Source organism: Penicillium riverlandense (assembly GCF_028828495.1).
Source record: "Penicillium riverlandense strain IBT 135883 chromosome Unknown utg000006l_segment0_segment0, whole genome shotgun sequence".
Classification (NCBI taxonomy): domain Eukaryota; kingdom Fungi; phylum Ascomycota; class Eurotiomycetes; order Eurotiales; family Aspergillaceae; genus Penicillium; species Penicillium riverlandense.
The window spans coordinates 1,249,326-1,276,280 of NW_026643197.1; the positions used below are offsets into that span (position 1 = coordinate 1,249,326).

General features: G+C 54.4%; 12 protein-coding genes across 12 annotated transcripts; 6 read left to right on the forward strand and 6 right to left on the reverse strand.

The window, feature by feature from the left end:
- Positions 1–467: 467 nt before the first annotated feature.
- N7474_006747 (D-mandelate dehydrogenase-like dehydrogenase) lies at positions 468–1,670 on the forward strand (the record flags this gene model as incomplete). Its single annotated transcript, XM_057198157.1, has 4 exons — positions 468–523; positions 584–798; positions 872–1,281; positions 1,332–1,670. 4 exons carry the CDS (start codon positions 468–470, stop codon positions 1,668–1,670), a joined length of 1,020 nt encoding a protein of 339 aa, XP_057051597.1.
- Positions 1,671–1,822: 152 nt separating this feature from the next.
- Positions 1,823–2,730, forward strand: N7474_006748 (putative formin binding protein; the record flags this gene model as incomplete). The annotated part of the gene is made up of 2 exons (XM_057198158.1): positions 1,823–1,846; positions 1,903–2,730. The coding sequence occupies 2 exons, from the start codon at positions 1,823–1,825 to the stop codon at positions 2,728–2,730; spliced, it is 852 nt and encodes a 283-aa protein (XP_057051598.1).
- A 1,299-nt stretch (positions 2,731–4,029) lies between these two features.
- N7474_006749 (putative C6 finger domain protein) lies at positions 4,030–6,364 on the forward strand (the record flags this gene model as incomplete). The annotated part of the gene is made up of 3 exons (XM_057198159.1): positions 4,030–4,908; positions 5,034–5,421; positions 5,502–6,364. 3 exons carry the CDS (start codon positions 4,030–4,032, stop codon positions 6,362–6,364), a joined length of 2,130 nt encoding a protein of 709 aa, XP_057051599.1.
- Positions 6,365–6,390: 26 nt separating this feature from the next.
- Positions 6,391–9,094, reverse strand: N7474_006750 (uncharacterized protein; the record flags this gene model as incomplete). Its single annotated transcript, XM_057198160.1, has 5 exons — positions 6,391–6,509; positions 7,090–8,218; positions 8,270–8,360; positions 8,416–8,884; positions 8,947–9,094. 5 exons carry the CDS (start codon positions 9,092–9,094, stop codon positions 6,391–6,393), a joined length of 1,956 nt encoding a protein of 651 aa, XP_057051600.1.
- A 143-nt stretch (positions 9,095–9,237) lies between these two features.
- N7474_006751 (spliceosome assembly protein PRP11) lies at positions 9,238–10,014 on the forward strand (the record flags this gene model as incomplete). Its single annotated transcript, XM_057198161.1, has 2 exons — positions 9,238–9,249; positions 9,319–10,014. 2 exons carry the CDS (start codon positions 9,238–9,240, stop codon positions 10,012–10,014), a joined length of 708 nt encoding a protein of 235 aa, XP_057051601.1.
- A 483-nt stretch (positions 10,015–10,497) lies between these two features.
- N7474_006752 (serine/threonine protein kinase CBK1) lies at positions 10,498–12,604 on the reverse strand (the record flags this gene model as incomplete). Its single annotated transcript, XM_057198162.1, has 4 exons — positions 10,498–10,810; positions 10,862–11,338; positions 11,391–11,894; positions 11,952–12,604. 4 exons carry the CDS (start codon positions 12,602–12,604, stop codon positions 10,498–10,500), a joined length of 1,947 nt encoding a protein of 648 aa, XP_057051602.1.
- Positions 12,605–13,327: 723 nt separating this feature from the next.
- On the forward strand, positions 13,328–14,852 carry N7474_006753 (Tim22-complex subunit TIM54; the record flags this gene model as incomplete). The annotated part of the gene is made up of 2 exons (XM_057198163.1): positions 13,328–13,415; positions 13,480–14,852. 2 exons carry the CDS (start codon positions 13,328–13,330, stop codon positions 14,850–14,852), a joined length of 1,461 nt encoding a protein of 486 aa, XP_057051603.1.
- A 541-nt stretch (positions 14,853–15,393) lies between these two features.
- On the reverse strand, positions 15,394–18,028 carry N7474_006754 (peptide alpha-N-acetyltransferase complex A subunit NAT1; the record flags this gene model as incomplete). The annotated part of the gene is made up of 3 exons (XM_057198164.1): positions 15,394–15,848; positions 15,911–17,881; positions 17,947–18,028. The coding sequence occupies 3 exons, from the start codon at positions 18,026–18,028 to the stop codon at positions 15,394–15,396; spliced, it is 2,508 nt and encodes an 835-aa protein (XP_057051604.1).
- A 534-nt stretch (positions 18,029–18,562) lies between these two features.
- On the reverse strand, positions 18,563–19,507 carry N7474_006755 (uncharacterized protein; the record flags this gene model as incomplete). The annotated part of the gene is made up of 2 exons (XM_057198165.1): positions 18,563–19,056; positions 19,180–19,507. The coding sequence occupies 2 exons, from the start codon at positions 19,505–19,507 to the stop codon at positions 18,563–18,565; spliced, it is 822 nt and encodes a 273-aa protein (XP_057051605.1).
- Positions 19,508–19,842: 335 nt separating this feature from the next.
- On the reverse strand, positions 19,843–21,245 carry N7474_006756 (ribonuclease P protein subunit p40; the record flags this gene model as incomplete). Its single annotated transcript, XM_057198166.1, has 6 exons — positions 19,843–20,017; positions 20,084–20,420; positions 20,487–20,633; positions 20,683–20,784; positions 20,836–20,898; positions 20,957–21,245. The coding sequence occupies 6 exons, from the start codon at positions 21,243–21,245 to the stop codon at positions 19,843–19,845; spliced, it is 1,113 nt and encodes a 370-aa protein (XP_057051606.1).
- Positions 21,246–21,851: 606 nt separating this feature from the next.
- N7474_006757 (uncharacterized protein) lies at positions 21,852–23,131 on the forward strand (the record flags this gene model as incomplete). The annotated part of the gene is made up of 3 exons (XM_057198167.1): positions 21,852–21,967; positions 22,058–22,370; positions 22,454–23,131. The coding sequence occupies 3 exons, from the start codon at positions 21,852–21,854 to the stop codon at positions 23,129–23,131; spliced, it is 1,107 nt and encodes a 368-aa protein (XP_057051607.1).
- Positions 23,132–23,909: 778 nt separating this feature from the next.
- Positions 23,910–26,843, reverse strand: N7474_006758 (putative C6 transcription factor Prf; the record flags this gene model as incomplete). The annotated part of the gene is made up of 5 exons (XM_057198168.1): positions 23,910–24,671; positions 24,732–24,983; positions 25,033–25,524; positions 25,584–26,103; positions 26,158–26,843. The coding sequence occupies 5 exons, from the start codon at positions 26,841–26,843 to the stop codon at positions 23,910–23,912; spliced, it is 2,712 nt and encodes a 903-aa protein (XP_057051608.1).
- Positions 26,844–26,955: the final 112 nt, after the last annotated feature.

Genomic DNA, 26,955 nt, shown 5'->3' on the forward strand with positions numbered 1-26,955 from the left:
CATCCCCAGTGCATCTGTCCACACTGACACTCACGTTTTTCCTAAACCGCAAATAGTTCAACTACAGCTAGCCAATTCACAAGCCCCAGTGTTCTCTTACTGTATACTATCTCTTGTCTCTCGCATCTACTCCGAATTATTAATGCGGGGAGCTGCCCGATCTCGCGTGGGGGCATTCGTCCGCCGGTCTCGACCATCTTCTCTTTCTCTCCTTCTGTTCTCTTCTTTGACCTTTTCTCTCTTCTCGCTAAGGCTGCTATAAAATTACTCGCTTTCTTTCCAATCTCTCCCTGCATACCTCGTTGCGTCGGACTTCGCCGCCAGATCTCCCCTCCCCACCTTTCTTATCGGTGCGTCTCCGACGCCCTTCCGGCGACATGTGGATCTTGCGCACGCGAGATATATATATACCAGCATTGCCACGCAGGTTCAAATTAACTGATTGATCTAGATATTTCTAAGCAAGCATGGCTTCCAATGGCACTACTAGGCCCAAGATTCTGCTCCTGGGCGATATCGACCAGTGCGTTGATCCAACGAGAATCCTCTGCATGACTCAATGCTAATCTCGACAAACATAAAGCGCTCTTCCCTCCTGGAATGCACTGAGCGACCTCGGCGAGCTTGTGCGCCCAACAGCAACCAACCGCATCGAGTTCCTAGAGGAATGCCGCTCCGGCAAACTCGACGGCGTGGTCGCTGCCTACCGGACCTTCTTCTCCATCAGTATCACTGGGCTAGTCGATGAGGAACTGGTGAATGCACTACCGAGTTCACTGAAGTACCTCGCCCACTGCGGTAGGTCCCAGTCATTCCCAATTTAACATTCAACATTTAGTATCCCAACTAAACGAACCTTTATGAATATAAGGGGCTGGATACGACCAAGTCGACGTACATGCCTGCAGCGCGCGCAGCCCTCCCATCCGAGTCTCCAACGTGCCCACAGCAGTCGACGACGCCACCGCGGACGTAAACATGTTCCTCATCATCGGCGCACTGCGCAATTTCAACACGGGCATGCAGGCCCTGCGCGAGGGCAAATGGCGCGGCCAGCCTGCGCCGCCGCTCGGCCATGACCCGCAGGGCAAGGTGCTGGGTATCCTGGGGATGGGCGGAATTGGTCGCAACTTGAAAAAGAAGGCCGAGGCATTTGGGATGACGGTTGTTTATCATAACCGTCGCAAGCTGAGCGAGGAGCTCGCTGCTGGGGCAAAGTATGTTTCTTTCGAGGAGTTGTTGGAGGGTAGTGATGTGATTAGTTTGAATCTGCCGTTGAACGTGAGTATTCCCTTTTCCCTTCTTTCCATTAGATATACTGAACGAAGCAGAAACACACCCGCCACATCATCAGCAAGCCCGAATTCGCCAAAATGAAAGATGGCGTGGTGGTCGTGAACACCGCGCGCGGGGCAGTCATAGATGAAGCGGCGCTGGTCGATGCCTTGGATAGCGGCAAGGTGTTCTCGGCTGGGCTGGATGTCTTCGAGGACGAGCCCAATGTTCATCCGGGTCTGATGAGCAACCCGAATGTCATGCTGGTGCCGCATATGGGCACCTGGACGAAAGAGACCATGACGGCGATGGAGGAGTGGGCGATTGAGAATATCCGTCAAGCGCTGGAGACAGGGAAGATGAAGAGTCCTGTGCCTGAGCAGGCGGACCTGTAGGGAAATAATAATAATGTATATAGGCTAGATCAAATGGTTAGATGTAAACATGGGAGGTATAGAGTTCGTCGTACATAATCAGACCCGCTACGACAGATTAATCTTATCGTCTTCAACCTCAACCTACACCGCGACACTCCCTGCCTTACAACATGGCCGAATACTGGAAGTCCGCAGTAAGTCACTCATTAACCTCCCCTTTGGCCTGAATCCCTTCCTGACAGCAGCCTAGCCCCGGCACTGGTGCAAGCAGTGCAAGATCTTCATCCGCGACACGCCCTTCGAAAAGACGCAGCACGAAGCAAGCGGCAAGCACCAATCCGCCCTCAAGCGCTTCCTCCGCGAAATTCACAAGGACAATGAAATCAAGACGCGCGAGTCGCAGCGCGCGAAAAGCGAGGTCGAGCGACTGCGCCAGTCCGTTGCCGGGAGTGGCGGTGACTCCAAGGCTGGTGCGCCGTCGCGGAGCGCAGTTCCAACACCCCCAACAGCGCGGAAACAGCCCGATCGACCCGTCAGCATAGAAGAGAGGAAGAAACAGATGGCGCAGCTGGCTGATATGGGGATTGCCGTTCCGCAGGAATACAGGGCTGATATGGCCGTGGCGGGCGACTGGCAGACCATGTCCGAGACCAAGATCGATGACGAGTCGGCCAAGTTGTCGGTCGGCGTGCGTAAGCGCAAGCTGGAGGGGCAGGAGGAAGAGGAAGAGGACGAGCATGCACCAGAACCGTTTGTGAGCAAGGGCTGGGGCTCGCGGATGAGAGTGTACCCCGGTGCCCAGGAGGAAAGGGAAGAAGACTTGGATGCTCTTCTTGCTTCGACGAAGGATATCAAGAAGACGAAGACTACGGCGGAGACAGAGAAACCGGCAAATGATGCTGCTGGTCCAGATAAGAAAGGTGATGGAGAAGCGCACGCGGATGCGCAGGTCCTGGTCCAGGCTAAGACACCGGGTGGATCGGAGATCGTGGAGCAGAAGACCGAAGAGGAGGAGGTGAAGGGAGAAGAGACTGCGCCGGTGTTCAAGAAGCGCAAACCCAAGGTCATGAGGAGATAGGTGGACTGCTGGACGTTTCTGCAACATTATTGCGCCGTCTACTGTCTATAGACCTAACAGACTTGTTTGATCCCGACCAGAAAGAGAATGGTCCGCCGAACACTGGCCGCAATGCTCACTTGCATTGCTACACCACCCGTCACACTAGGATACGTTCCTCGGATGAGACCCGCCGTCTGGTATCTATCTATCTTGGAACCCCTGAATGGGTGCATTGAGGATGTCTTAACAAGGCAATCGCTAGTTAACCACTCTGTAGATCTAGAAAATCATGCATCGTCTCTAGATCCGCTCTAGGATCGTATATAGTATAACTATAGTATCCTGAATCAATCCCAGTCAATACCTACAGATATCCACCTCCAATTTATTCCGTGGTGGCTGGATAGTCCTGGTGGCCACTCTCATACTCGCCGTACTACAATTTTTTTCCAAAGCGGAGACTCGACGGGAACAGAAAGAACAGCCGCATCTCTTCAACTTCGCATCTTCACCTCTTCCGCCCTCCACATTTCACCACCACACCATCTGCCCTCCACCCTCCCTCTCAGATTGTTCCTCTCGCTCCGAGTAAGTCTCTTTACCTCTAAATCCCCATGCGATTCCCCTCTATCACCGACGTGAACCCACCTCGATCGCGCGCCGTTCGGTCTGCCCGCGCCGCCCCCGACATTCTTCTCCCCGCTCCCTGCCCACCCGTGTTAGTGTGATCCAATACTCTCGACGCGTGAATGACTCCCTCCCTCTGGTGCGATTGCGTTTCTGGTCTTGCGGGGGGTTGTGAGCACGGGTGGTTGCTGTTGCGGTTACCCTGACAGAAAGGAACAATTTGCGACAGCAACCTTCACAACCCCAGCACACGGTGGGATTCAATCATGAAAATGCCCTAAGTGGATCTGGATGTTGCACTCAAGACGATCTCAGGCATGATCGTAGCCGCTTCCTCGATCTCTTGACCCTGCAATACACCACTGTTGCGAGACACTGAGGCATCGCATCATCTGAGCCCCTACACTGCACGGCTTACAATCCCTTCCCATTCTCCAAAGTCACTTGTTACGCACTGTTTGGAATGTGTCTTTCATATAACCTAACGCTAACGCATCTAAAAGTTTGACAGACCTAGGGAATAAATGATTTATCAGTTCCACCCCGATCGATCTGGCATGCTGTCTCTGTCCAGCGATAAACCACATCTCCTTTGATCCTGAAACCCGACCGGCGCACTTCCATTGACCCTGATCGGGAACCCTCACTTGAACGTCCTACACCACTTGGGAGGAGGCTGTGAGATCAGAAATGGTGGACCTGACAGACTCAAGCGCCCCTCCCGGCAAATCGACTCCCTCATCGGAGACGGCCAATGCGCCCGCTGCGGAGACTAGCCAGCCTCCAGTACAGTCTGCGGAAGAGACCTCGAGGGAGAATGAGCTCCCAGCGGAAACCCAGCAGTCCCCCACGGTGACCGAGCAGCCGGTCACAAATCAGCAGGCGACAGATGGAGACAACTCAGTGCAACAGACTAGCGAGTCTACGCCGGTGACAGATGGGGCCATACCCGCTGGTGGCCCGTCCGGGGCGACGGCCGAGTCGAGTCTGCCCGCGTTTGATACTTCGCTCCCGTCAGTGGGCTCAACGGCAGCAGAAGACCTGTCCCTTCCGGCCATTGACACAAATTTGCCGAGCCTGGACTCCTCTCTGCCGGCCATTGGAACAGATATTCCGACGATGGATGGATTTCACCATGACGGACAGGCCAACCAGCATGCGAACCCCGGGAACGACCAGTCCGGGCACTCCAATGGTCCAGGCTCGTATCAGCAACCATCCAATGGCGCATATCAGTATTCGCAGAGCCCTACGACACCGCAAAATGGGGGGCAGCAAGCATCGCAGCAGCATCAATTCCAGCAACAACCTTACCACCAACAGAGCCCGGATATGTACCACAACCCCGGGGGCTTCACTCCCGCCAACGCAAACCAGGGCAATGCGCCCTCAAGCATGGCCCCGATGGCCTCCATGGGCCAGTACATGGCTGGGTACCCGTCGGATGCCGATTCGCAGATGCGGTACCAACTGCCCGATGACCCGAGCAAGATGAGCAGCCGACACAAGAAAGAAGTCAAACGACGGACCAAGACTGGGTGTTTAACGTGTCGAAAACGCCGAATTAAGGTATGTGGTTGACTTATTATTAACTATTGGTGCTTGCGGCGGATCCTCGCTTGTGCTGGGAACCCCGCCAATCGTTTATCTCCCGCATCCACCCACTTGCGAAAAACAATGCTAATGCCGACCAGTGCGACGAAGGTCACCCTGTCTGCAGAAATTGTGTCAAGAGCAAACGTGAATGCTTAGGCTACGACCCCGTGTTTCGCCCTCAGGCATCCACCCCGTCGGCCATCCAGCCTGCTGCGCCTAATCCCCCGCCGTCGCTGGTCGTCAACCCCCAAGGCCCTCCCTCGTCCTCCACACCCTCCTATCCCTCTGCGCCTCCAGGGTACGTGCCTGCGACCTCGCAGCCATACACACCCGCCCTCCAGTCCCAGTCGCCGAGCACCTCGGCCGACCCGTACGACCCTGGGACCACCATCGACCCTTCACTGGGCGCAAACCATCCAACCAACACCGCAGACATGCAAAATTCAAACAACCCACGGTCTCAGGGCGTGGAGCCTGTTTACAAATGTGAGTGCTGAACAAAAAGATTTTCGTGCGCAGAACGACAAACTCTTCGAACCGCCAACTAACCTATGGAATCGTACTAGCCAAAAACCTTCTCATGACCGACCTGATCGCTCTCCGAGGCATTGCGCCTCCTGCTCCCCACCCCATTGGCACCCTTCCACCCGGTCGTTTGGAGGAGATTCAGGCCGTCTTCTTGGCCACATACGCCCCAGCGATCGACAAGTTTCTCGAAGTGAAGTGGTACTCCGAGAAAGCGCTCTCGACTCTGATGGCAGACCAGCAACTCATGGCGGACTATTCGGCGTTGATTGATGCATTTAATGGGTGGGACCTCAACGAACACGAAACCATCGCTCGCCTGGAGAGCTTTGAGGCCTCGGTCATCTGGCGGAGCATGAGTCTGTGCCGCCAAATACCAGACGCAGTGAACGGGCAATTCGGCACGGACTGGAATCTGCTGGTGGCATGTGCGCGCCTCAACGTGATCGAAGCTCTCCTGACATGGAACCACCTGGATCCCAATCCCTTGTCCCGGGACATGTTCAGGGTTGCGGCCAGGCCGCCCAGCCCGCCAGACCAGTTCATGCACCGCCAGCTGGATTTCTGGGACGAGATTGGCGAGTTCCTGACGCTGCACGACAACGAAGCCAGCTCGGCCAAGGAGATCGATGACACACTCTCCCGCTGCCGAGCCTTGCTGGACACGTACGAGAACCGCGATATCATCTACTCGATTGCCATCGCGCGCCACCTGGGTCAACGCTGGGCGGACTTTCCAAACACCTTGCCCAAGGTCGGTTACACCAACGAAAAAGAAGCCGGCACGAAGCTTTACGTCGCGCAGAAGTTCCTGGAAGATGAAGCCGAAGGAAAAGGCACCACCCAGATCTACAAACGCGTCTGCTGCATGGCCGTCCGCTCTTGGTGGTGTGCTCGCGAGTAAATGTTCTTCTTCTCTTTTTTGATACCTCAATATACCGGGTGGGTGTTGGGCGCCCGGATGTACCCACCATCTGGTTTTGATCCCAGAGGTGTCTCTTGCGTCTCGCGTAGATTAACTATGCGGGACAGCATAAAACAAAATAAGACTACATCATCATGGTCCAGGCGTTGCGTTTCGACGATTTCATGTTCTACCGGACGGTTTACCAGGGACTGCGCAGCGACCACGTGAGCGACTACGAACGGCGTTTCCGGCCTTTTTTCCCTTCTTCTACCCGTGCTTTTCTTTGTTTGTGTACATTCTCTTTTCTTCTTCTTCTCGTCTGGATGGGATCTCATACCCGCCTTGGCCTGTCTTCCGGGAGTTTGGCAGGGTTTATTTTCTTGCAATAGTTAGCTGGACAGACAATATCAAAGTGCAAAAAAGTTCAAATACCTTGATTCCTTCCTTGATTCGTAATAATGGCGACACGAGACACCTGGGTTGGTGGTCTTACGGATCCGGGCAACAGAGACTCGCAGGTAACCTTTGGGTGCGATTAGTATGATTCCAAGGCTGATCGCTGGCCCCTGAAAACCAGGTGCCAGCGAACTATTCATGTACAGGCCCCCGTACACCGCTCGTCTATGCGCTCGTACATGCGATCAGTGCGCAGCTGTGAGGCAGACACATATACCGTCACACCTCAACCCGGATCTTGATCTCCCCCGTTCCCACTCCCACACCCCCCTGGACCAAGAATCCGATATCCCGCGTTGAGTCCACGAGTTCAACCTCCCGTCTAACGAACCGGCCTGTGCCCTGAGGCGTCTCCTCAGCCTCGCCTCCATCCTCGCTACTCTCGTCCCAGTCCCCAGCGTCGCCGTCCTCACCATCCCCATCCCCATCCACAGGATCCCATTCATCCGTCTCCCAGACCAGTCGAAAGCTATACGGCCGTAGTCCGAAGAGTCGGGAGACGAGCGCTTTGATCTGGTACGTATCGAACGAGGAGGGGATCTCCTTGATGCGGATATCTGGGAGGACCGAGGGGGCATTCTTGGATACGTTATCATCACCTGTCTTCTCTGTCGAAGACACAGCAGTAGCAGTAGGAGCAGCAGTAGAAGAAGATGAGGGCAGATAAAAAGCCATCTTAACAAGTCTAGCAGCAACAGACCGCGGATGAACAATCCTTCCACTGGAAGAATCAGAAACCGTCGCGCGCAGGACACGCGGTTCGCCATACTGATCACAGAGAACAGAGTAGCGAGGATGCGCTGCGAGAACAGCCTGTTCCTCGTCTGCGGGGGTAGCGGAGAGTTCCTTGGCGATGAGCGAGAGGTAGTACATCTCCGCGTTTGCGCGGTCGTTGGGTTTGATGGGACTGTAGTTGAGGGTGGTCAGGGATGGCGGGAGGCGGGACAGTGTTAGCATGAATGCCTCGTCGACGGTCATTGGTTTTGCAGAAGATTCGGCTAGTGAGGGTGGGAGGGGTGGTTGCTCGTAGAGTGGGTTGCCTGAGAGGCGGAGGGTTGTTAGGCCCGGGAAGATGGTTGGGAGGATGTTGATGAATGTCCAGGTTGGGATGTTGTTGCGGGAGAGGTCGAGGGAGCGGAGGGTTGGTGGGAAGTGGAAGGATGGAGGTAGAGGTGCCTCCTGGATAGTGCCGATGTTGTTTCCCCGGAGGGAGAGGTGTTGGAGATTGGGGAGAGAGGTTAGATGGTGTAGGGTGGACAGCGAGGTGAAGTCGTTGTGTTCTAGTGTCAGGGTGGTGATGGTGCTGGAGGGAAGAGGTCGAGTTATTTCGACCAGCTCGTTGGCTGATACCGTAAGTGACGTGAGAACAGGGAATCGAGATGTCAACGCCGCAATCTATAATGACCTGGTCAGAAAGATCGGATATATTCCATGTTGGCCACTTACCTCGTCCCACGTCAGGAGCGTGTCCTCCAGATGCAGCTCAGTGATTCCCTCAAAGATGAAGCCTTCTTCCAGCGGTTGAAATCGATTTCCACTGTATTTTCAAATCAGTTTGGAATCCCATAAAGAAACAAGCTCGGAGAACATACCTCAACCTCAACCGCTTCAACTGGTTCAATGAATCGCAAATCTGCCACACGTCGCGCCACCGACTCAGCAAACTCCGACTAAGATCCAACTCGATGATTTTCGGACACGTCTGCATGATCTCTCGACAAGCCTGCTCCACCAGTGACTGATCAGGCTCGTAGGAGGGAAGCACCCCGACCACGCACATGCCATCCAGCAAGACGATGCGCAGCTCCGCCAGCTCAGCGAGCTGTTTCCTGATCTTGTCGAAGCCGACCTCTTCCACGACCTTGCCGCTAATCTCAATGGCATTCTTCTGCCCTGCATCACCCTCACCCTCTGCTGATGCGTGACGAGCAAGTTCCTGCTCGAACTCGGACGCATACTTGTCTCGCAGAGCCTCAACGAAGCCCCGCGGCGGGTCTGATGGCCTGGATGGGCGCACAAAGGACCCGGCTGTGGAGTGGTGGCTCTTGCCTGGGAGGGATACTTGTAAGAAAGGGGTTCGGTTCCTAGATAATGGAGGGTTCGACTCTTACAGGTAAAATAACGGGTGCCTTTATGCTCGCCTGCATGCTTGCCCCGGGTGGGATCGTCCCATTCGACGCCTAGCCAGTCGCCGGTGGTGCCTTCAACGGTGCCGACGTAGCGGATGGTGCAGCGATGGCCATCGAATGACCTGCGCTGACCGACAGACATGTTGACGAGCTGTTTTATCGATATAGAGTTGAGTCGCGCATCGAATTCATGGTTGAGACGCAGGATCCTTACATAAGCCACTCCGTCCACTTCTTCAACGGCGACTTTCTCTTCTCTGCTCTTCTTCAGCCAGCAACAGCACGATGGATTACCAGGTAGGTCCATATTCTCCTGTCTCAAAATATCTCAGTTTCTCTCTACAGCACCACTAACCCACTCTCCAGAACCGCGCAGGCTCCAAATTCGGCGGCGGCGGCGTCGCCTCCCAATCCGCCTCCAACGCCGACCGACGCGAGCGACTACGCAAGCTCGCGCTGGAATCAATCGACCTAGACAAAGACCCATACTTCTTCAAAAACCACGTCGGAAGCTTCGAGTGCCGACTATGTCTAACAGTGCACCAAAACGACGGGTCCTACCTGGCGCACACGCAGGGCCGGAAGCACCAAACGAACCTAGCCCGGCGCGCAGCGCGAGAGCAGCGCGAAGGGAAAGGGCAAGACCCCTCGGCGGTCCCGGGCGCGATGGGCGTGCAGGTCAAGAAGCAGATGATCAAGATCGGGCGGCCAGGGTACAAAATCACCAAGATTCGGGATCCGTTGACCCGGCAGATGGGTCTGCTCTTCCAGCTGCAGTATCAAGAGATCACGCCTGGCGTGCAGCCACGCGTGCGGTTTATGTCGGCGTTTGAGCAGAAGATCGAGGATCCGGATAAGAACTTTCAGTACCTCGTTGTCGCGGCGGAGCCGTATCAGACCTGCGGGTTCAAGTTGCAGGCGAGGGAGATCGACCGGCGCGAGGGGAGGTATTGGACCTGGTTCGATGAGGATAGTAAGGAGTTTTGGGTGCAGATTATGTTCAAGACCGAGCGCGAGGAGCGGTTTAGTGGTGTGCCTGGTCTGGCGCCGATGCGTTCTTGATCTTTGCTTTGCTTGTTTTCGGCATGGGTAAAATGGGAACCGGCGCTTTCTTGTGGTCTTCTTGTTTATACAATACCTAGCGATGGGCTTTTATTCAAATCGAGGAGAGTTAACAACACTCATCTTTTGTGCTGTAGTACTGCTGGTGGACTACAAGACCTCTACATGGCGGGGATAACCTGTCACTAAATGCTTTTATTTGTTCTCAAAGATCCCGCGATAACGATGCAGACTCAAAAATGAGATGCACGAGGGTCAAACCCCTCCTAGGACATGACAAGAGATGAAGTGAATGAAAGATCGTCTCACGCGAAAGATGCAGGACGTTAGATACCAAAGGGAAAACCAAAGATGGCGCTTCGGAGGTCATGATCAGCGGAAAACAAAATCGCGCTTGGAATGCTGGAAGACAATTCGTAGAGAGATATGATGATAAAAGAGGGCGAGCCCTGCCCACCCTTTCTTTCCAAGTGATGCATGCCTTTAACTCCCCTGGAACGCATTGAACGCCTTGTACGTGTATCCAATGAACGGCAGACTCATCTCGGCCTCCTGCGCATCCGGCATGGCGCGCGCCTGGGCGCGGTGGATGGCACTGGTGTCCTCCTGGGGAATCTCGTCGATGGGGAAGTACGACACGTCGATGTTGGAGCTGAGGCGCGGCTCGAAGGGCGCGCGGATTTTCCGCAGCTGCTCCCACACGACACCCCGGAAGAAGGGGTGGTTCTTGATCTGCGTCGCGCCGCCATGCTGGCCACCTTCGCTGCCGATACGGTGCTCGGGGTCGCACAAGAAACTAGATCCAGTTAGTCTTGTTAACAATATTTTAGAAGGTGGGGGGTCCTACCTCCGGATCAATGACTCCGATTCACGAGACAGGACCAGCTCCTCCGGGAAGTAAAGGCATTCTCTCCAGTTGACGATCTTGCGGTAGGTGTCGGTGGTGTCCTCGGCGCAGAACGGCGGCCAGCCCACCAGACACTCGAACATGATGGCACCCACAGACCACCAATCACACAGGTAGGTGTAACCCTGGCCGTTGAAGATCTCAGGGGCAATGTAGTCGGGGGTTCCGACAGTTGAGTACGCCATGGCACGGCGTGATTTCCGCCAAGTGTTGATCTGTCCACGGTTCGACACGGTCAGGTTAATGGCATCGTTGAAGTAGCCGGAGTTACGGTTCCGGTCCTTTGATGTCGAGTTCTTAAGCAGGTTCTGGTAGTATGCGTTATCGTGAGTCTTCTTGCCTCCCGTCGAGAGACCAAAGTCGGTGAGCTTGACGTGTCCGCCACGGTCAAGGAGAATGTTGTCGGGTTTAATGTCACTGGGAAAGTTATGAGCTTTGAACCGAGACAATGCAGAATGGGTATACCAACCGATGAAGGAAGCCAAGCTTGTGGACAGCTTCTATTGCCATCACCACCTCGGCCATGTAAAAGCGCGTGATGTCCTCAGAGAAGATCTCATACTTAATGAGCATGGTCATCAAGTCACCACCAGGCAAGAACTCCATCAGCAGATAGAGGTAGGCAGAGTCCTGGAACGAGGCATGCAGCTTCACCAGCCATGGGTTGTCCTTGGAGTCGGCCAGAATATCACGCTCGGCACGGACGTGGGCCAGCTGGTCCTTCTTAAACATCTCTGTCTTGATGAGAGACTTGAGGGCATAGATCTTTCCATCGGTCTTGCGTTGCACCAGCTTGACCTCACCGAAAGCACCCTTGCCAATGATCTTGATGGTTTGGAAATTTTGCGGGGTCTCCTTGGTCCGCAGGAACCGCAGGAAGTCTGACTCCCGCTTGGCCATTGTATCCGCATCCTGGCACTTCTTCTCGACGGGCACATTGGGTTCACGAAGAGTCTTATCAAGATCCACAGACCTATAGCAGACGAAAATTGTTAGACAGTACTCAAACTTTGACAGAACTGATACTTACCGCATGTTGCGATCACGGGCCCGCTCAATGTTTTCATGAAAGAATACTGTCACTAGTTCCTTTGCAGCTTTGCCCCGTTTGTGAACATTCTCCGAGTATCGCTCCGGCAAACGCTGCAAGTCCTCATTCTCGGCTGGCGGTCGGGGGCTGCGAGGCACCGGCGGGACAAGGTGTGCGGGCTGCTGGCCCTGAGTCTGGCCAGGAGAGCCGGCAGTGCGAGGGCGGGCAGGCGAACCCGCCCGGTTGAAGAAGCCACCACGGTTGGCGTTAAGGTCTTGGTTGGAAAATTGCTGAACCAAGCCATTGGTGCCATCATTGGGGTTGGGGTAGCCCATGCGGGACTGGTAGGCGGGCTGGGGCGATTGCAGTTGCTGGGCATGCTGCTGCTGGGCATACTGCTGCTGTTGGGCGTACTGCTGTTGCTGCTGGGGAGGGTAGGGGTTGGTCATGAAGTAGCCGGGAGCATAGGCAGGGTTGGAGGGGTCGACATAGTCCTGGGCCCCCTGAGTCTGGTAGATAGGCTGGGGAAAGGCGGACGGGGTGGTGGGATAGGCGCGGCTGTTGGGCCCCGCGTAGTTGTTGTTGCGGTTGTCGTACCCAAAGTTGAGATTCAGCCGGTTGTTGTTTTGGTTGTTGGGATTGTTAGGATCCATGATGGAAGCCAGAGTAGAGAGGGAAGGGAAAAGGGGAGGGGAGAGGATAGGAGGAAGAAGAAAAAGAAGCGATGGTTGACTCCTGAGCCACCGCTCCTTTTGCTCCCCGCCCTGCCGCCCGAGACAAACTACAGCAAACAATGGAGTAAGTATATGTTGGCCACCGTAGACTCGATACTATTATTGTCGATTGCCCTAATGTATAGTCCTCCATAAATTGAGACTACCTATTGATCTCGTCTGCCATTCACTCTAGCCCTCCCATCTGTCTTTCAACTCACCCCTCCTCAAGCAACATTCTGAGACCGGGCAATCCAGGGGGAGGGGCACGAGACTGGAGGTGATCAACAGATATGCTAGTCACATTGCGGAACAGACTGCTTAGCTAGAGCACAGTCCCTGTTATTCTATGTAGTCCCTGTATTGACCATATCGGGCAAGCAAGTACCAGTTAGTTATACTATGAGGCTATCATCGAAAACCGCACAATAGCAGACTATCACGTATACCTAAACCTGCACAGATGTTGTCTCTCAGCTCATACAAAAAAAAAAAAATATGAATATCAACTTCTGCTCGTGCATTCATCCATCCATGATTCTGAATCTTTTCTGTCGACTGAATATCACATGACCAGCGGATCAACCTGCTCCCGTCGGCTTCCTGAACTTTTTCCCTTCCAGCTGCTCAGGTCAAAGTACACTCCACAGCTCAAACACCAGGATGGCAGAATCCTCCTCCAGTTCTGCAGCTGGCTCCAGCCAGCCAGCAGCACCCCAAAAGCCGGGCAATCCAGCTTTCAGGATGATGGGTACATTGCGAACCAAACATCACTTCAAAAAAGAAAAACCGCTAATCGAGATGAATCTCTACAGGAATGCCCAATTTCCGCTTTCGCCTCCCCTCTCGCAATTGGATGATCTTCTTCACCATCACAGGCTCCTTCGCAGGCACCTTGATCTACGACCGCCGGGAGAAGCGCCGCGCGCAGCAGAAATGGTGCGAGCTCGTGGCCCACCTCGCCAAGGAGCCCTTGCCCATTGAGCAGATGCGCCGCAAACTGACCGTGTACCTGGCTGCACCGCCCGGTGACGGGCTACGGATCGCGAGGGACCATTTCAAAGAATACGTCAAGCCCGTTCTTGTGGCTGCTGCGTTGGACTATACCGTTGTCGAGGGAAGACGGGAGGGCGACGTGCGAGCTTCGACCGCGGAGAATATCAGGAAGCTGCGGCGCAAGAATGGAGAGTCGAGTTCCGTTGTCGAGGACGTTGGCGTTGAGCAGGTCGTTGCTGAGACGAGGAAGAATATGGGCATCGAGGATGAGCCAGGTCCCAAGGGAGATCTGGTTATCGGGCGACATACCTGGAAGGAATACGTTCGGGGACTTCATGAGGGCTGGTTAGGCCCGTTGGATCGTCCGCTACCTCCGACAGCACCAGAAGAGGTCCCGACTCCGGACGCTTATGCGTTGGAGGGCGCAGATGGCACCAGCGCGGAAAGCGAACTCCCAACAACCGAGCAAGAAAAACCGGACACCGAAAAGGAAGAGAAACCCTCCAAGTCCGCCGGTCCCACAGCTGCATACATCTCCCCCGCCGACTACTCAACCGCCAGCCTCCCGCCAACCATCCCCCAGTCCTTCGACAGCTCCGTCCCCGTGCCATTCCCCCACATCCTCGGCTTCCTCAACACCCCCAAGCGGATGTACCGCTACCTGACACAACGTTACCTCGCCGAGGACATCGGCCGCGAAGTAGCCGGGATCGTGCTCGCTGCCAGCGCACGCCCCTACCACGACGATGCATCCAGCGCAGACTCCAACTGGAGCGATAGCGCCAACATCGATCCAAAATCTTCTTTCGACAGCAATCATAACAGCAGCACATTCACCGACCTCGCGCCCCGCACAGCCGAGCAGCAAACCACTCTCGAGGCAGCCGAGCAGGAATGGCACAAGTCCGTGCAGAAGGAGAGTTCATTCGAACAGTCGGAGCGCGAATGGCTCGACGACGTCGTTCTGGACCCTCGCATTGCCTCGCGCATGCAGCGCTCCGTGCTCTCTGTTGATGACGAGGCTCGCTCGCGGCGCATCGCGAGCGGTGAGGAGTATATCCTCGGCGAGGAGCGGCCTGCTCCTGTGCCCTTCTGGCAGCGCATGTGGATTAAGTACGGGTATGGGGAGGATGAGGAGACACTTAGGCGGAAGCCGATCCTGGGTAATATCGATGGAGAGGATGTGGAGTAAGCATTCGGCCCTTTTGTGACAATATATAGACCGTGGACGGACGGTTTGGTTGGGGAGGTTGGTGTTCCCCTTTGGCATATCCGGATGTTCCTCCTCTCTCTGCTCGTTTGTGTATATTATTTTCTATGATATTAGAGGCGCTTATTATTGGAATGTATATGACAGAGTCTCTGCATTGGATCCTGCGCTGATACTGTAGTAGCTACTGAGTGCCTTTCTCTACAGCAACAAGATCCAACTGAACCCATAAATACTGGTACATTTCATGTCTGTTCTCTCTTACTAGATACCTTCACAGAGACAAAGCCATATAGCCATATATGATCTTCCCCATCGCTCCTCTCCCACGTAATTTTTCTTTCTTTTCTCGCTTGACACCACCGTTCCTCTACCCCGGTACTCACTCTGCCACCTAGTTAACCGACGCCAGCACGGGAAAACCTCCGCCAGAACATGCATGGCTGGCTATATATGGTTTGCCGAGTGGCAGGTAATCGTATGAAAATAATGTGGCCAGGCCACAAACAAGCCGGAGACCGGTTTACTCCAGCCGAAAGACAGAAGACTCGGGCCACTTCTTGCTCGCCTTCTGTGCATACGCCGTCTTATCGCTCTCCCACTTATTCAGCAGGTCCAGCGCGGTAACAGCTTCGTCGATGGAGATGCCCGGCAGATCGAGGGTAGAGAGCAGATCTTGCTCGCATTGGGCCTTGGATGCCGGGTTAAGAATCTGGCGGCCGTCCAGAGCGGCTTGCACGTGTGCCGCGCTGCCCTTATTGGACGAAAGGAAGGATTCGTTCCATTGCTCGAGATTCTGGGATTTCGGGAGCAGTTTGTCGAACTCGGCGTTGACGACCTCGGCGACTTGCGAAGGGAGAGGTTCCGAGAGGCTGTCTAGGGCCTTGCGGAAGCGCAGAAGCTGGAGGTGGAGGGTTGGGTTGGAAGGGTCGATGGCGTGCGCGGCTGAGAGGCATTTCACCGCGAGCAGGTGCTTGTCTGGAAATGATGTGTTAGTTTATGTCAATAGTCAAGGGGAGGGAGACTCGTTCAGAACTTACTTCTCCGGAAATGGACCTCGAAGCCAAGACATTGCGCCTCGATATTCTGGGAGCTGAGCTCCAGCAATGGGTTCAGGAACTTCAGAACATCCTTCAGGGGCTCCTTGGTCTGGACCAGAGTGTTGCCGAGTGGGTCCTGGTCCTCTTTCTTCACCTCGCCGTCGGCGCCCTTAGCAGTAGCCGACGCGGCTTTCCGGGCCTCGCGCTTGTCAGCCTCAATTTTCTCCAGGCGCTGTTGCTCCTTCTTGGCTTTCTTGAGGGCCTTCTTCCGTTCTGATTCATCGCTGGCATCAAGTCCATTGGATCCGCTCGGGATGGGTCCGTGAGCAAGATCCGGCTGGTCGTGCAGGAGCAGATACGCCTTGACGGCAGACAGGGCCATCCTTGCGTAAAATGGGTGCTCACGCAGACGATCTTCCCAGCGCACCATATCCACGTAGGCCCGGATCATACCCTTGCGCAGGGAAAAGCTGTGGAAGTCGAACTGGTCTTCTTGCCATGTCTCGAAGATGTTGTAGACCGAGTGGAAACGCTTGAGCGCGAGGCCCAGCTTCTTCTGTCGCAGGAAGGCCTCTCCGTCCTCGGTCAGGAACCACACGCACTGCATTTCGTGAAGATCGCCCAGCGGGCCACCGACGGTCTCGTTACGCGTGAACTTGCTCATGTTGTCCAGTGCCTTGTCGTTTTCGTTGTTACGGAGCTGGTACTTGGCTGCCTTGGAGTTGATATACCGGTCCCTGTCGTCCAACAGCCTGGCCTTCTCCATTTCCTCTGCTGCCTTCTCTGGATTACCATAGTGCTTCCAGATGCGCGCCTTGGTCATTTGATATTCCACAGCCTTTGGCGAGAGTTCAATGGCCTTGTCGACGTACTCCATTGCCTTGGGCAGATCGCGACTGAGGTAGTAGTTGTAGTGTTGAGCCAGGAAATAATAGCTTGAGGACATAAACTCGTTGTTGTCGCCATTCGATTCTGCGGAGCCATTGGACTGGGGAGCCTTGCCGGAGACATATCCCTCCACCAGTGTCGGCACCATGTCGCGTTTAGTTGGGTTGGTGTAAAGGTGCTTGATGTTTGCGAAAAGCGATGGCACGCCCTTCTTAAGCATGCGCTGCATGTATGCATCGGCCGCCTGCTTGAACTCCTCGCCTTGCAAGAAGTCCAGCGGAATGCGCCGAGCGGCGTCGCCGCGAGGGTACTTCTCCACCCACTCGTCGTAGAGGGCCTTTAATGCCTTGTGGTCGTCCTCCGAGATCCCCTTGGCCTTGATCAGGCCATTGTAATAGATAGAGTTCTCCGGATTCCGTTCCAGAAGAGCAGTGTATGCTGCCTCCGCCTCCGCCTTGCGGTTTAGCCGCAGGAGGTAGTCCGCCTTCATCTCCATGACCGCAAGCACATCGGTACACCGGTAGCCGACCTCCTCAAGGTGTTCCAAAGCCTTCTCGAGGTTCCCAGACTCGGCAATAATTGTGTTCTTGTACAGGACCGCCTCGGAGTTCTCCATGTCGGCGACCGGCTGCGTTTCCTTGAGGGTGTCCTCATACGTCGTCAAAACCTTCTGGGCCTCCTCCAGATCCCCGGCCAGGTGGTGCGCAATGGCTAGCGCGGTCCAATTCTGGCGGAATCCCGGACGAGCCTGCAGCATGGTGCTGCGGCTCTGGATGTATCCCTGGTAGTCGCGCATCTGCATCTGGAGCAGGGCCAGGTCGCGCTGGATGGGCTGAGACTCGGGCTCGAGGCGCAGGGCAAATCGGTAGGCCTTGATGGCCTCCTCGTAGTTCTTCTCGGCGCGGTATAGCAAGCCATAGACGTGCCAGGTGATATGCGACTTCATGTCGTTGCGCAGGGCCTCCTTGGCTAGAGCAAAGGCCTCCTCCGGCTGACCCAGATGGCTCATAATCAGGGCCTTCATTGCCTGCGTATCGCCATGTTTGGGGTTCTTCTTCAGAACCTGCTCGGCCGCCTTTATGCCTGTTTTGCAAGGGACGGGTCTGTGAGTGATCCGGGTCGGGGAGCGGCGGGAGGGAGCGACATACCTTTCTTGTACTGCTTCATCTCGAAGTTGCGGACCACCTGCCGAAACAGGGACGCATCCTTGGAGTTCAATGGTTGCGGCATGGTGGGCGATGGGCGGAAGTTGGAGTTGTGCGAGGAAGAAGACGAGGTTGGCTGTGTGTGGGGGGGAAGAAGGACTTCTGCCGCTTTCCGCCGATAAGATAGGTGGAACTCGACTATAGAGATCTTGTACTACTACGTATGCAGGAACTCGACGTGGTAGGCCCGATTGTAAAGACATTGTAATAAAATGATTGATTGTTTTATCTCCAAGAGATATACTGGATGTGGGGATGCTGAGGCCCTCAAGAAGGAAGATATTCCAGGTGTCTACTAAGTTAGGGCTACAGTGTACGGGCTATAGTGTATAGACTCAGGCAGCCAAGAAAATCCCATTCATCTAATAATACAACCTGGGAAGAACAACTGAATACAACGAACGAAAGAAAGAAGACCCTCGTTATCCCAAACTCCAAACAAATCAAACAACAATACACAAGGGCTGCCTGAATACAAGAACAACATGAATCCAAAGAGCCAGTACAAAACCCAGAAAGAGTGAGCAGGCGTAAAAGCAAACATCATCTGATTCTTTCATCACTTCTGCTTCGGTTGCTTATTCTTCGGACGGTTCAAGTAAGTCCGGTTGCCAGCTGCATCGTACGACCATCGGCCATGGTTGTTTGGGTTGGCGACAAAACCCTTGGGGACGGTGGGTTCCAGAAACTCGAGGGTCACCTGCGGCACGTTTGCAGGCTTCTGTACAGGCATTTGAATAGGATTCTGGGAAGGCATCTGAGTGGGTATCTGTGGGGCTGTCGGAGGTCCTGTCCAGGCCCAGCACAAAGGGTAGGGCAGGGGATAATAGGGAGGTCCCAGGTTCAACGGCTCAATATCATGGTCCGGGCTCGTAAGGACAGGAGCAAGAACAGGGGTGGAAGGAATCGGAGGACTCGGGGACTTGACTTCAGGGTTGGTCATCAGGCGCTTCTCGGGGCGGCGCTCCTCAGGATTCTCCTCGGAAGCCCGTCTCTTGCCCTTTCCGTTGTCGTTGCCGTTGCGCACAGAAGTAATGCTGGGAGAAGAAGGGACTGTATTCCCCGAGTGACAGAGACTGGGGGATGTGCTGGGTTTCCTGGCCGACGCACATCCATTTCCTAAAGTCGAAGTCAGTCCAAAACTTGTTGCAATGCAGGTTCGCCGCTGTTGCATACCATAGTCTCCAAGATCGCCGACCTGAAACGAACGCGATCGCGGAAGACCATCTTCATCGAACACCTTCGGATCGATCTCGTGCAGAATAGTGGAGCCCGCAGCCGGAGGTCCACCGTTCTCCCAGGTTTTGGGGTTATAATAGTCGAGAAGATGGGCGCTGGAGAGACAAGTGCCATCATCGGCCTCGAGCCAGTTGTCGCCGTCGATGAACTTGTCGAAGTCCTCCAAATATGCCGACTCGAACGATCCCATCTCGGCAGGAGAAGTGAGGCTCATGCTGAGGGTATCCATGTGGTTTGGATGCATATTTGAATCGTTGAGGAACATGGCTGTCGTGAAAATGATGGAAAAGAAGGTATATACCAGAAAGAGTGATAATTAACCCAAATGCGGACCTTTTCCTGGATGGACTTCCTGGAGGGGCGAAAGGTGGGTTTCGAAAATGAGAATGCACCGGAAAGCAAAGAGCGAGATGACAGTGAATAAAGGGTGGTAAGGTCTGATGATGAGAGCAACGAGGGTGATGAAGGAGAGAAGAGGAAGGACGAGTGCAGTCTGGGGGCGACCCGGATTTACGCTGTCGATGAGTATGGCTCTCGTCGCATTATGATGTCGATGTCGGGACCGAATTGGGAGGAATTTGCAGTTGGATGCTGGGGATTTCAACTGTCAACCACGGAAGCACCGACAAACTCCCAACAGACCGACTGGCGATTCTCCTCTTCCGACTGAAGAGCCAAAACGGACCAACCGTCCCTTCCCTCCACAGCGGCCTTGCCCGGCGTCCACGCAGAAAGAACGACCCAGGATGCAGTAAAACCAGGTTTCGTAGCATGTCTGCCGATGCCCAATCCAGGCACATTGAGTCAGCAAAACCCCCAAAATAAGCTTGGATCAACTTACAGCAGAGTATGGAACAGTTGTATGGCCCAGGTGCTCGATATCAAGCCACGCCATTTTAGGCAAACCAGATCAGACGGTTGTGCGGATTCATGGTCTGGCACACTGTATCGACAGAGGTAAGGGTCCACTTCATCATCCGCAGAGACTCGGGGGGATTGCAGTTGAACCATGGCAATCCACTCTGCCAGAGAACCGCATTTCTCCTGAATTTCGTCCTCGGCCTTGCTTTCGGACAATATACTGCCCTGTAGATTTGGCGTGAGAACGCGCCGCTGCTCAATGCGGAACGGTGCGCAGTCCAGCCACTGTGGCTGCAACTTGTGGATGGGCTTTTTATCTGCGTAGTTACCAGTATCAGCCCAGTTCCTGGGGAAACAAATTCACAACAGAACGTAGACCGCACCCTCTTTCGGACTCGGCGTTGAGTCTTCCAAATCACAAAATAACCAGGCCAGGGACTGATTCAGGACGTTCTTGAAGGCCCACACGATTCTCTCAAAGCCCTGCTTGCCATGGAGCATGGAGGGTAACCGCAAATTCAGCTGCACCACTATTCGAATCAGTCGTAGTCCGTGATACGACCGTTTGTTGGGACCTACAGTATCTTTCCTTTCCATGTTTCCTGCCACCACTGCGACACGGCTTGCCTGACAGCCCCGTCCGCTCGAAAATCTCTCTACCAAGCTCAATTTGGAGAGTGCCTGGTTTGGATTAGTCGTGATGATACATCCATAGAACCAAATCGCACACACCATCTTTTAGCATAAACACGGTCTCCGATCCGGACCGGCCCTCAGAGATCATGAGAACATTTCCTGGACATGATATTAGACTCGGTTTGTCATGGCAGTCTTTGGCATGGTATCCACATACCGGCTTTGATATACGTGTTGAAGAACTCGTGCTCCAGCAAGGCCGATGGTGGCATAAACACCCGCGCATACTGGGGATTGGCAATGCGGGCATCCAGCGCCGCCTGTACACTCGTGTATGCTTCTGCTGGAAGGATGGCCTCCACCGTATGCGCGAAGGAATGGTTGTGAATAGTCGAGAAGGGGGATTTCGTGGTGGGGATCTGCTTGGGATCGACCCAGGCAGGGAGTTGAGCGACAGTGGTGAAGCACTTTTCACGCCGTGACGCGTCGTCTTCGATATCAAACATCGCGTGCAGGAGGAACGGATGGTCCTGTGTATGCTTGGTGGTTGCGTAGGGAGGAATATTTTTCTTCAATTGACGTGCGATTAAGCTCGGCCGCTTATCAGCGCGATGATCTCAAGATCTCAACCAGACCCTTCGGTCGGGCCAGATCCATGACTAGTAGTGATGCAAGTCAATCCCCAAATTCACGGTCATGCCGACACATCTATTTTGTGCATTGGTGAGAGGGCAAGGATTGTGGACGTACAGTGGGTGCAGAGACGCAGGTAGCTTGCCCGGATGTGTTTACGCTCTGTTGATGACTATAACAACAACACGATACAAAGATATGTAAGTCAATTCCTCCAGTTAACTAGTTAAAATATCACACATAACATATCTATTTCTATAATGAAAAATCTCCATCTCGAAAAACTATAGTTCTGCCTGAGGCACCTAAATCTTCTTTCCGCCCTCACCTCCGCCGATTGTCTCTTCTCCAACCACCACGCCAGCAAGCTCCTAGAACTCGACTACCTCCACTCAGTGACCCTCCCCCCGGAGCATGCTGATGCGCCTGCCCCGCGCTGCCAATTGCCTTAGCAGCGACACCCCCAGCAGAAGCCGGTGATGGCCCCCGCCCCGCGCCGCGACCTCCTCCCCAAGGAGCTCTTCGCCTTTTCCTTCGGCAAGCTCAAGACCCAGAACTACCATGATCCGGCAGCGCGCGCGCCGGGAACTCACACGTAGGTCTTCAAGAATACCCTGTCTACCCCCGCTTCCCGCTTCCCCCAAGTCGAGCTTGCTTGCATATTGACCGATCGTTCCTCGTATAGCATCCGCACCCTCGCATGGAATCCCACCGGCCAATTAATCGCCACAGGCTCTGTGGACCGCACCCTGCGAATCTGGAACCCGGAGCGGCCTAATGTGCGCTACTCGACTGACCTGCGCGGCCACTCGGCCGGCGTCGAGAAGGTCGTCTTCAATCCCGTGCGAGACGCAGAGCTGGCGAGTTGCTCGACAGATGGGACGGTGCGGTTTTGGGACGTGCGCTCTAAGACGTGCGTGAGCCGGCTTGATATCGGCGGCGAGCCGTTTACGCTTTCGTGGTCGCCGGATGGGAGTACTATTATCGCTGGGAGGAAGGTGGGTGACTTCCCGTTTTGATTCCTGTCCGACCCAACGACAGAGAAACTATGAACGGACGGCTAACTACTGAATTTGTCCAGGATGATATTCTCGTCCCCATATCCGTCACATCACCCTCCACACCCAACATCCTATCCAACGGCGTCTCAGCCTCTCCCTCAACCTCCAAATCCAACGCATCAACCTACACAGCCCTCGAACCGCACCCACAAACCGTCCAAACGAACGCCACGACATTCTCGCACCACATCAGCACCCCCTCCTCCCCGGACCTGCACTTCTTCGCCACAACGGGCGACGGCACGGTCAAGATAATCTCATACCCATCCTTCGAAGTCCAACACACCCTAAACGCACACACATCCGCCTGCTCGGCCGTCTCCCTCTCCCCGCTGGGCCGCTACCTCGCCATAGGAGGCAGCGACGCACTGATCTCGCTCTGGGACACCACAGACTGGATCTGTCGGCGGACACTGTCTAGCGAGAACGGCGGCGCTATCCGTAATGTCAGCTGGAGCTTTGATGGACGGTTTATCTGTGGCGCGTGGGATGAGCTTGGGTGTGGTGGCCATGGGCTGGAGATCTTCCATGCTGAGTCGGGGGATAGTGTCTATACGGTTCCCACTTCGGGGAATATCAATGCGGGCATCCCTGCTGTGGCGTGGCATCCGTCGCGCTACTGGTTGGCATATTCGACTACGGCGGATGGGCCGGCGAGCGGGTTGAAGATTGTTGGTGCGGCGGGGGGCGGACTTTGAATTGATGGATTGGTTGGACTGAGTTATGGGTTCTCTGAAGTGATTATACAGTGTAATGATAGATGCCAATTGTTTCTGACGAATGATATTTTATCGGATATGGTTCATCATGAGAGAGAAGAAGGTAGTTGTTTCATTGCAGTTCATGATTATGTAGATGTAGATATAGTAAGTAATTAACCAGCATATCAACAGCAATAGCATCCATTCCTCGCCAACGGGACGAGAAGAAATGAAAATAATACCAAAAGGGAAAACACCATCCGGTCATGTATCATCACCCATCATTTTGCGCCGTGCTAAGAACCTAACCTCACTGCGCCGATTCCGCAGTGGTTGAGTGGAGATATATTGTTCCCAAATGAGCGCCATAGTTTCCAAATTAGTGCAGTACCAACAAAGTATCATTGTCCGGAATAACAACAGATCGGGAGATGAACGAGAAGAGGGGGGAAATGGAGGGAGAAAATAGAGAAAAGAGAGGAAGAGAGGAATGTCTGGCCTGGGAGGGCTGTAGGGTTGTGGTGACAGCTTCAGACGCAGACCAACCTCGGCCGGTGGATCTGGTGGGTAACAACTAATTTCTGGACCTTCCAGAGCAGAGCTGGTACTTGCAGTCATACACCTGAGGAACTCGGTAGCAGGGTCGATTGTATTCATGGCTGTTCGTGTTCAAAGAGACGAGGCGGGCCCACCAATTTCGGGGTAGTTAGTGGAGCTCTGGAAAAGACAGTTATGGTCAACCTTGTTTAGGTCATGACCGCCCATCTGACCAGGCTCACGTCGACCGCCAGTTTTCCCAACCGGTGGATTGGTCAGGTCCAGTCCCATTGAGAATATTTGCCCACTGGGCCTCGGTCAGAACTGTGCCAAAGTCCAAATTATTGTCTCCGTCCGCATCAGGATTCGGGGGGATGTCCCATCCAGAGGGCATGCTGAATGCATTAGCCACCCCCGAGGAACCCATCGAGCCTTCCGTGGTGCCTGGATACATTTGGCCTGCCAACGGATTCAGATTATTGGGTGCCTGGGAAGAAGGCTCAGTGCCAGTTGGCGAGATATGTACGGAGTTCGACGTGTCGGAGGACGTAGTAGTGGGGCCCTGGCTGGTGTAGTATGAATTCATATTTTGTTGCTTCTTGCCTGGAGAGTTGTTGTCCGCGCCGGTCATTGAGTAGGAGGTGTTGGAGGAGGAGTTCATTGTCGAGGGCGTGGGATGGTCGGACGGGGGGTTGTTCTTATCGCTCGAGCCAAAATCGGGCGAAAGGTCGACGTCCATGTCCAAGATCATTCCCGCCGCGAAATCTGGGCCCGGTTGAGTGATTGGAGGGAACGCCCGCTTTAACTCTCGTGCACGTTCTTCCGTAAATGCGGACATGGTATCTTTGTGTCGGCTAGGAAGCGAAGTTGTCATGCCATCATGTGCAGGATACTGGCTGGTGGTGGAATGCGGTCCCTCCTGCTGAAAGCTAGGTTGCGTGGGCTTGGCTGGGACGAATGTGGCAGGGAAATGGCCGGATTTATCTTTACAAAAAGATTGCTAAAGGGGAGGAAGGTCAGCTTCTTTTAGTATTTGGATAGAAACGCCCTCGAGACTGACCATTATTTGTGCAGTGTATTTGACGCTTTCCGTGAACGAAGGATTTATGGCTTGGATCCCAGTTCCTTCGAGATCAACATCCAGTTGAACAAGGAAGGATTGGGTCAAAGGGTTCTTCGACTTCATTGCGTTGAGTGCACCAACCACAAATTGTAGCGAGGACTGGACCGTCGAATCATCTGGCCGGGATTTGAGATATTGCACGAAAACACGCGCCGAGATGTATAGACAAAACGACATGAATGGATTCAACTGGCAATTATCAGCGTGAGCTATTTCTTGTGTGTGAGGCAAAACTTACATTCGTCAAGTCCATGTGGCTGATCATCTTCATGATACTCGATATCTGATTGGCAGCCACAAGACACCTGCGCTTACTTTCGGTGACAATCTGATTGGGCATCTTGTTCTTCTCGGCCTTGAAGATCGCCGCCTGATGAAGACAGATGGTCGACGTGTGAATGCTCATGTTGGCAAAAATGACATTGACATCCTCCATGCCCGTCGGGAGTCGAAGATGATCGGGCAGGGACAATGCGATATGAAGGAGAATATTATCATGGCTGCGATGACGCTTCCAAAACTCTCCATTCAGGTCATTATCATTGTCTTGTGGGCTGGGACGATGAATATGGAGGAAGTTCTTCCCAAAGAGAGAGGCCAACACCACCACGCATCCGAATGGGGATAACGTGGTGACGCCCTCGCCTGCCAGGATATCGGCAAGGCGAAGTGTTCGCTGGGGCTTGCTCTTGATAAAGGACTCTTCGGAGGCAGGCAAGTTTGTCATGATCTGTCATTTGCTGTCAGCCATCACTCAAAAAGAAAATACACCAGCTGGACAAGACTTACGTCTTGCTCATCGATGAGCATGGGCCAGCCGGTACCAATACTCGCATAGCGATCAGTGCAAAAGGCCATCCAGAATGTTCTTCTGCGTTCTTCGCGATCTGTCCAGTCTCGGGGTGGCAGTATAGTCTGTTTGACATCAAGATTTTCGCCATCCAACCGGTGCAATCCCATCATGAGTGCTAGCCGCGCGGCCTTGCCGACACTCAGCCATGCTCGTGGGAAGTAGATCATGCGGAATTCATATGTGCCAACGAGAATCCAGGTTTGACAGTGCCTCACACTGACCACGTTCTCCCCGTAGCCCTTCATCTCATCCATATCGGCATACTTGCGCGCTCGGTTGTAGAAGTGGACGTGTAGGAAATTATATTTGTCACTGACAGACGCCGCATGACACCACATAATGTATCGCAGACAGATCGGTGGCCGCATATGCGGCGCGAGGTTTAATGCCGCATAGTATCGAGGCCGGTGGATAATAGGCAGTATCGGGTGGACTTTCTCAAAGTAGATATGCTCCCTGGAAAGACGTTAACTCGGCTGTTTCGCGGGGTCTAGTGTTCAGGCCACATACAATTCATCAATCACGTCCTGCGTAGGAAGCGGCTCTTCCAGACCTAAGCTGATCAGGTCCCACGAAGGGTCATTGGGTATGCTCTGTGGTGCAGGGGGGAAAAACATCTGAGCCGGCTGCGATGTAGAGGCCGCATTCGAGGTGGGCATTGGTCCCTCCATTCCCTCTGCCAGTCCCGAGATATCAGGCATGGACAGTATAGACTCTTCATTGAGGGGCACAGTGAATGCATTGTCCTGAGGCTGCGGCACCGGCAAGGCTCGCTGGGTGGTGTCGGGCTCCTGGCCTTTCAGGAGGGTCTCAACCTGAGCTGTAGAGATGACGGCAAGGGTTAGAAATGACTTGCCTGACAAGCTGTCGCCAGGAATCGCGTACCTAATCGTGCCTCCAGCTGCTTGACATACCCCCCGCTTCGGACCGCTCTTTTTGCGCGCTTCGTCGTAGGCGCACTCGTGGCCCAGTCGCGAGCAGGTTCCACAGCTTGGTCGCTTACCATCGCATCTCAGTTTTCGTCTGCGGCAGACGACACAGGCGATGCGCTTGGAGCGAGGACCGGTGTTGCTCTCGCCGTGTTCGGCGGCGTCCGCGGGGGCGGCGTGGTCGGCCATCGACGCTGACTGGGAGAAGGCGGCAGATGAATACTGGGAAGGGTCAAGGGCGAACAGGGAGGATGTTGGGTCTGCCATGGTGGGCAGCAGGGGGCGAAGACGCGGGCGGTGACCGGAGTGATGAGGTCGGCGACGGCAGGCTTATCGGCGGGGAGGAATCAGGAAGACGACCAGCGAGGATCACGGGATC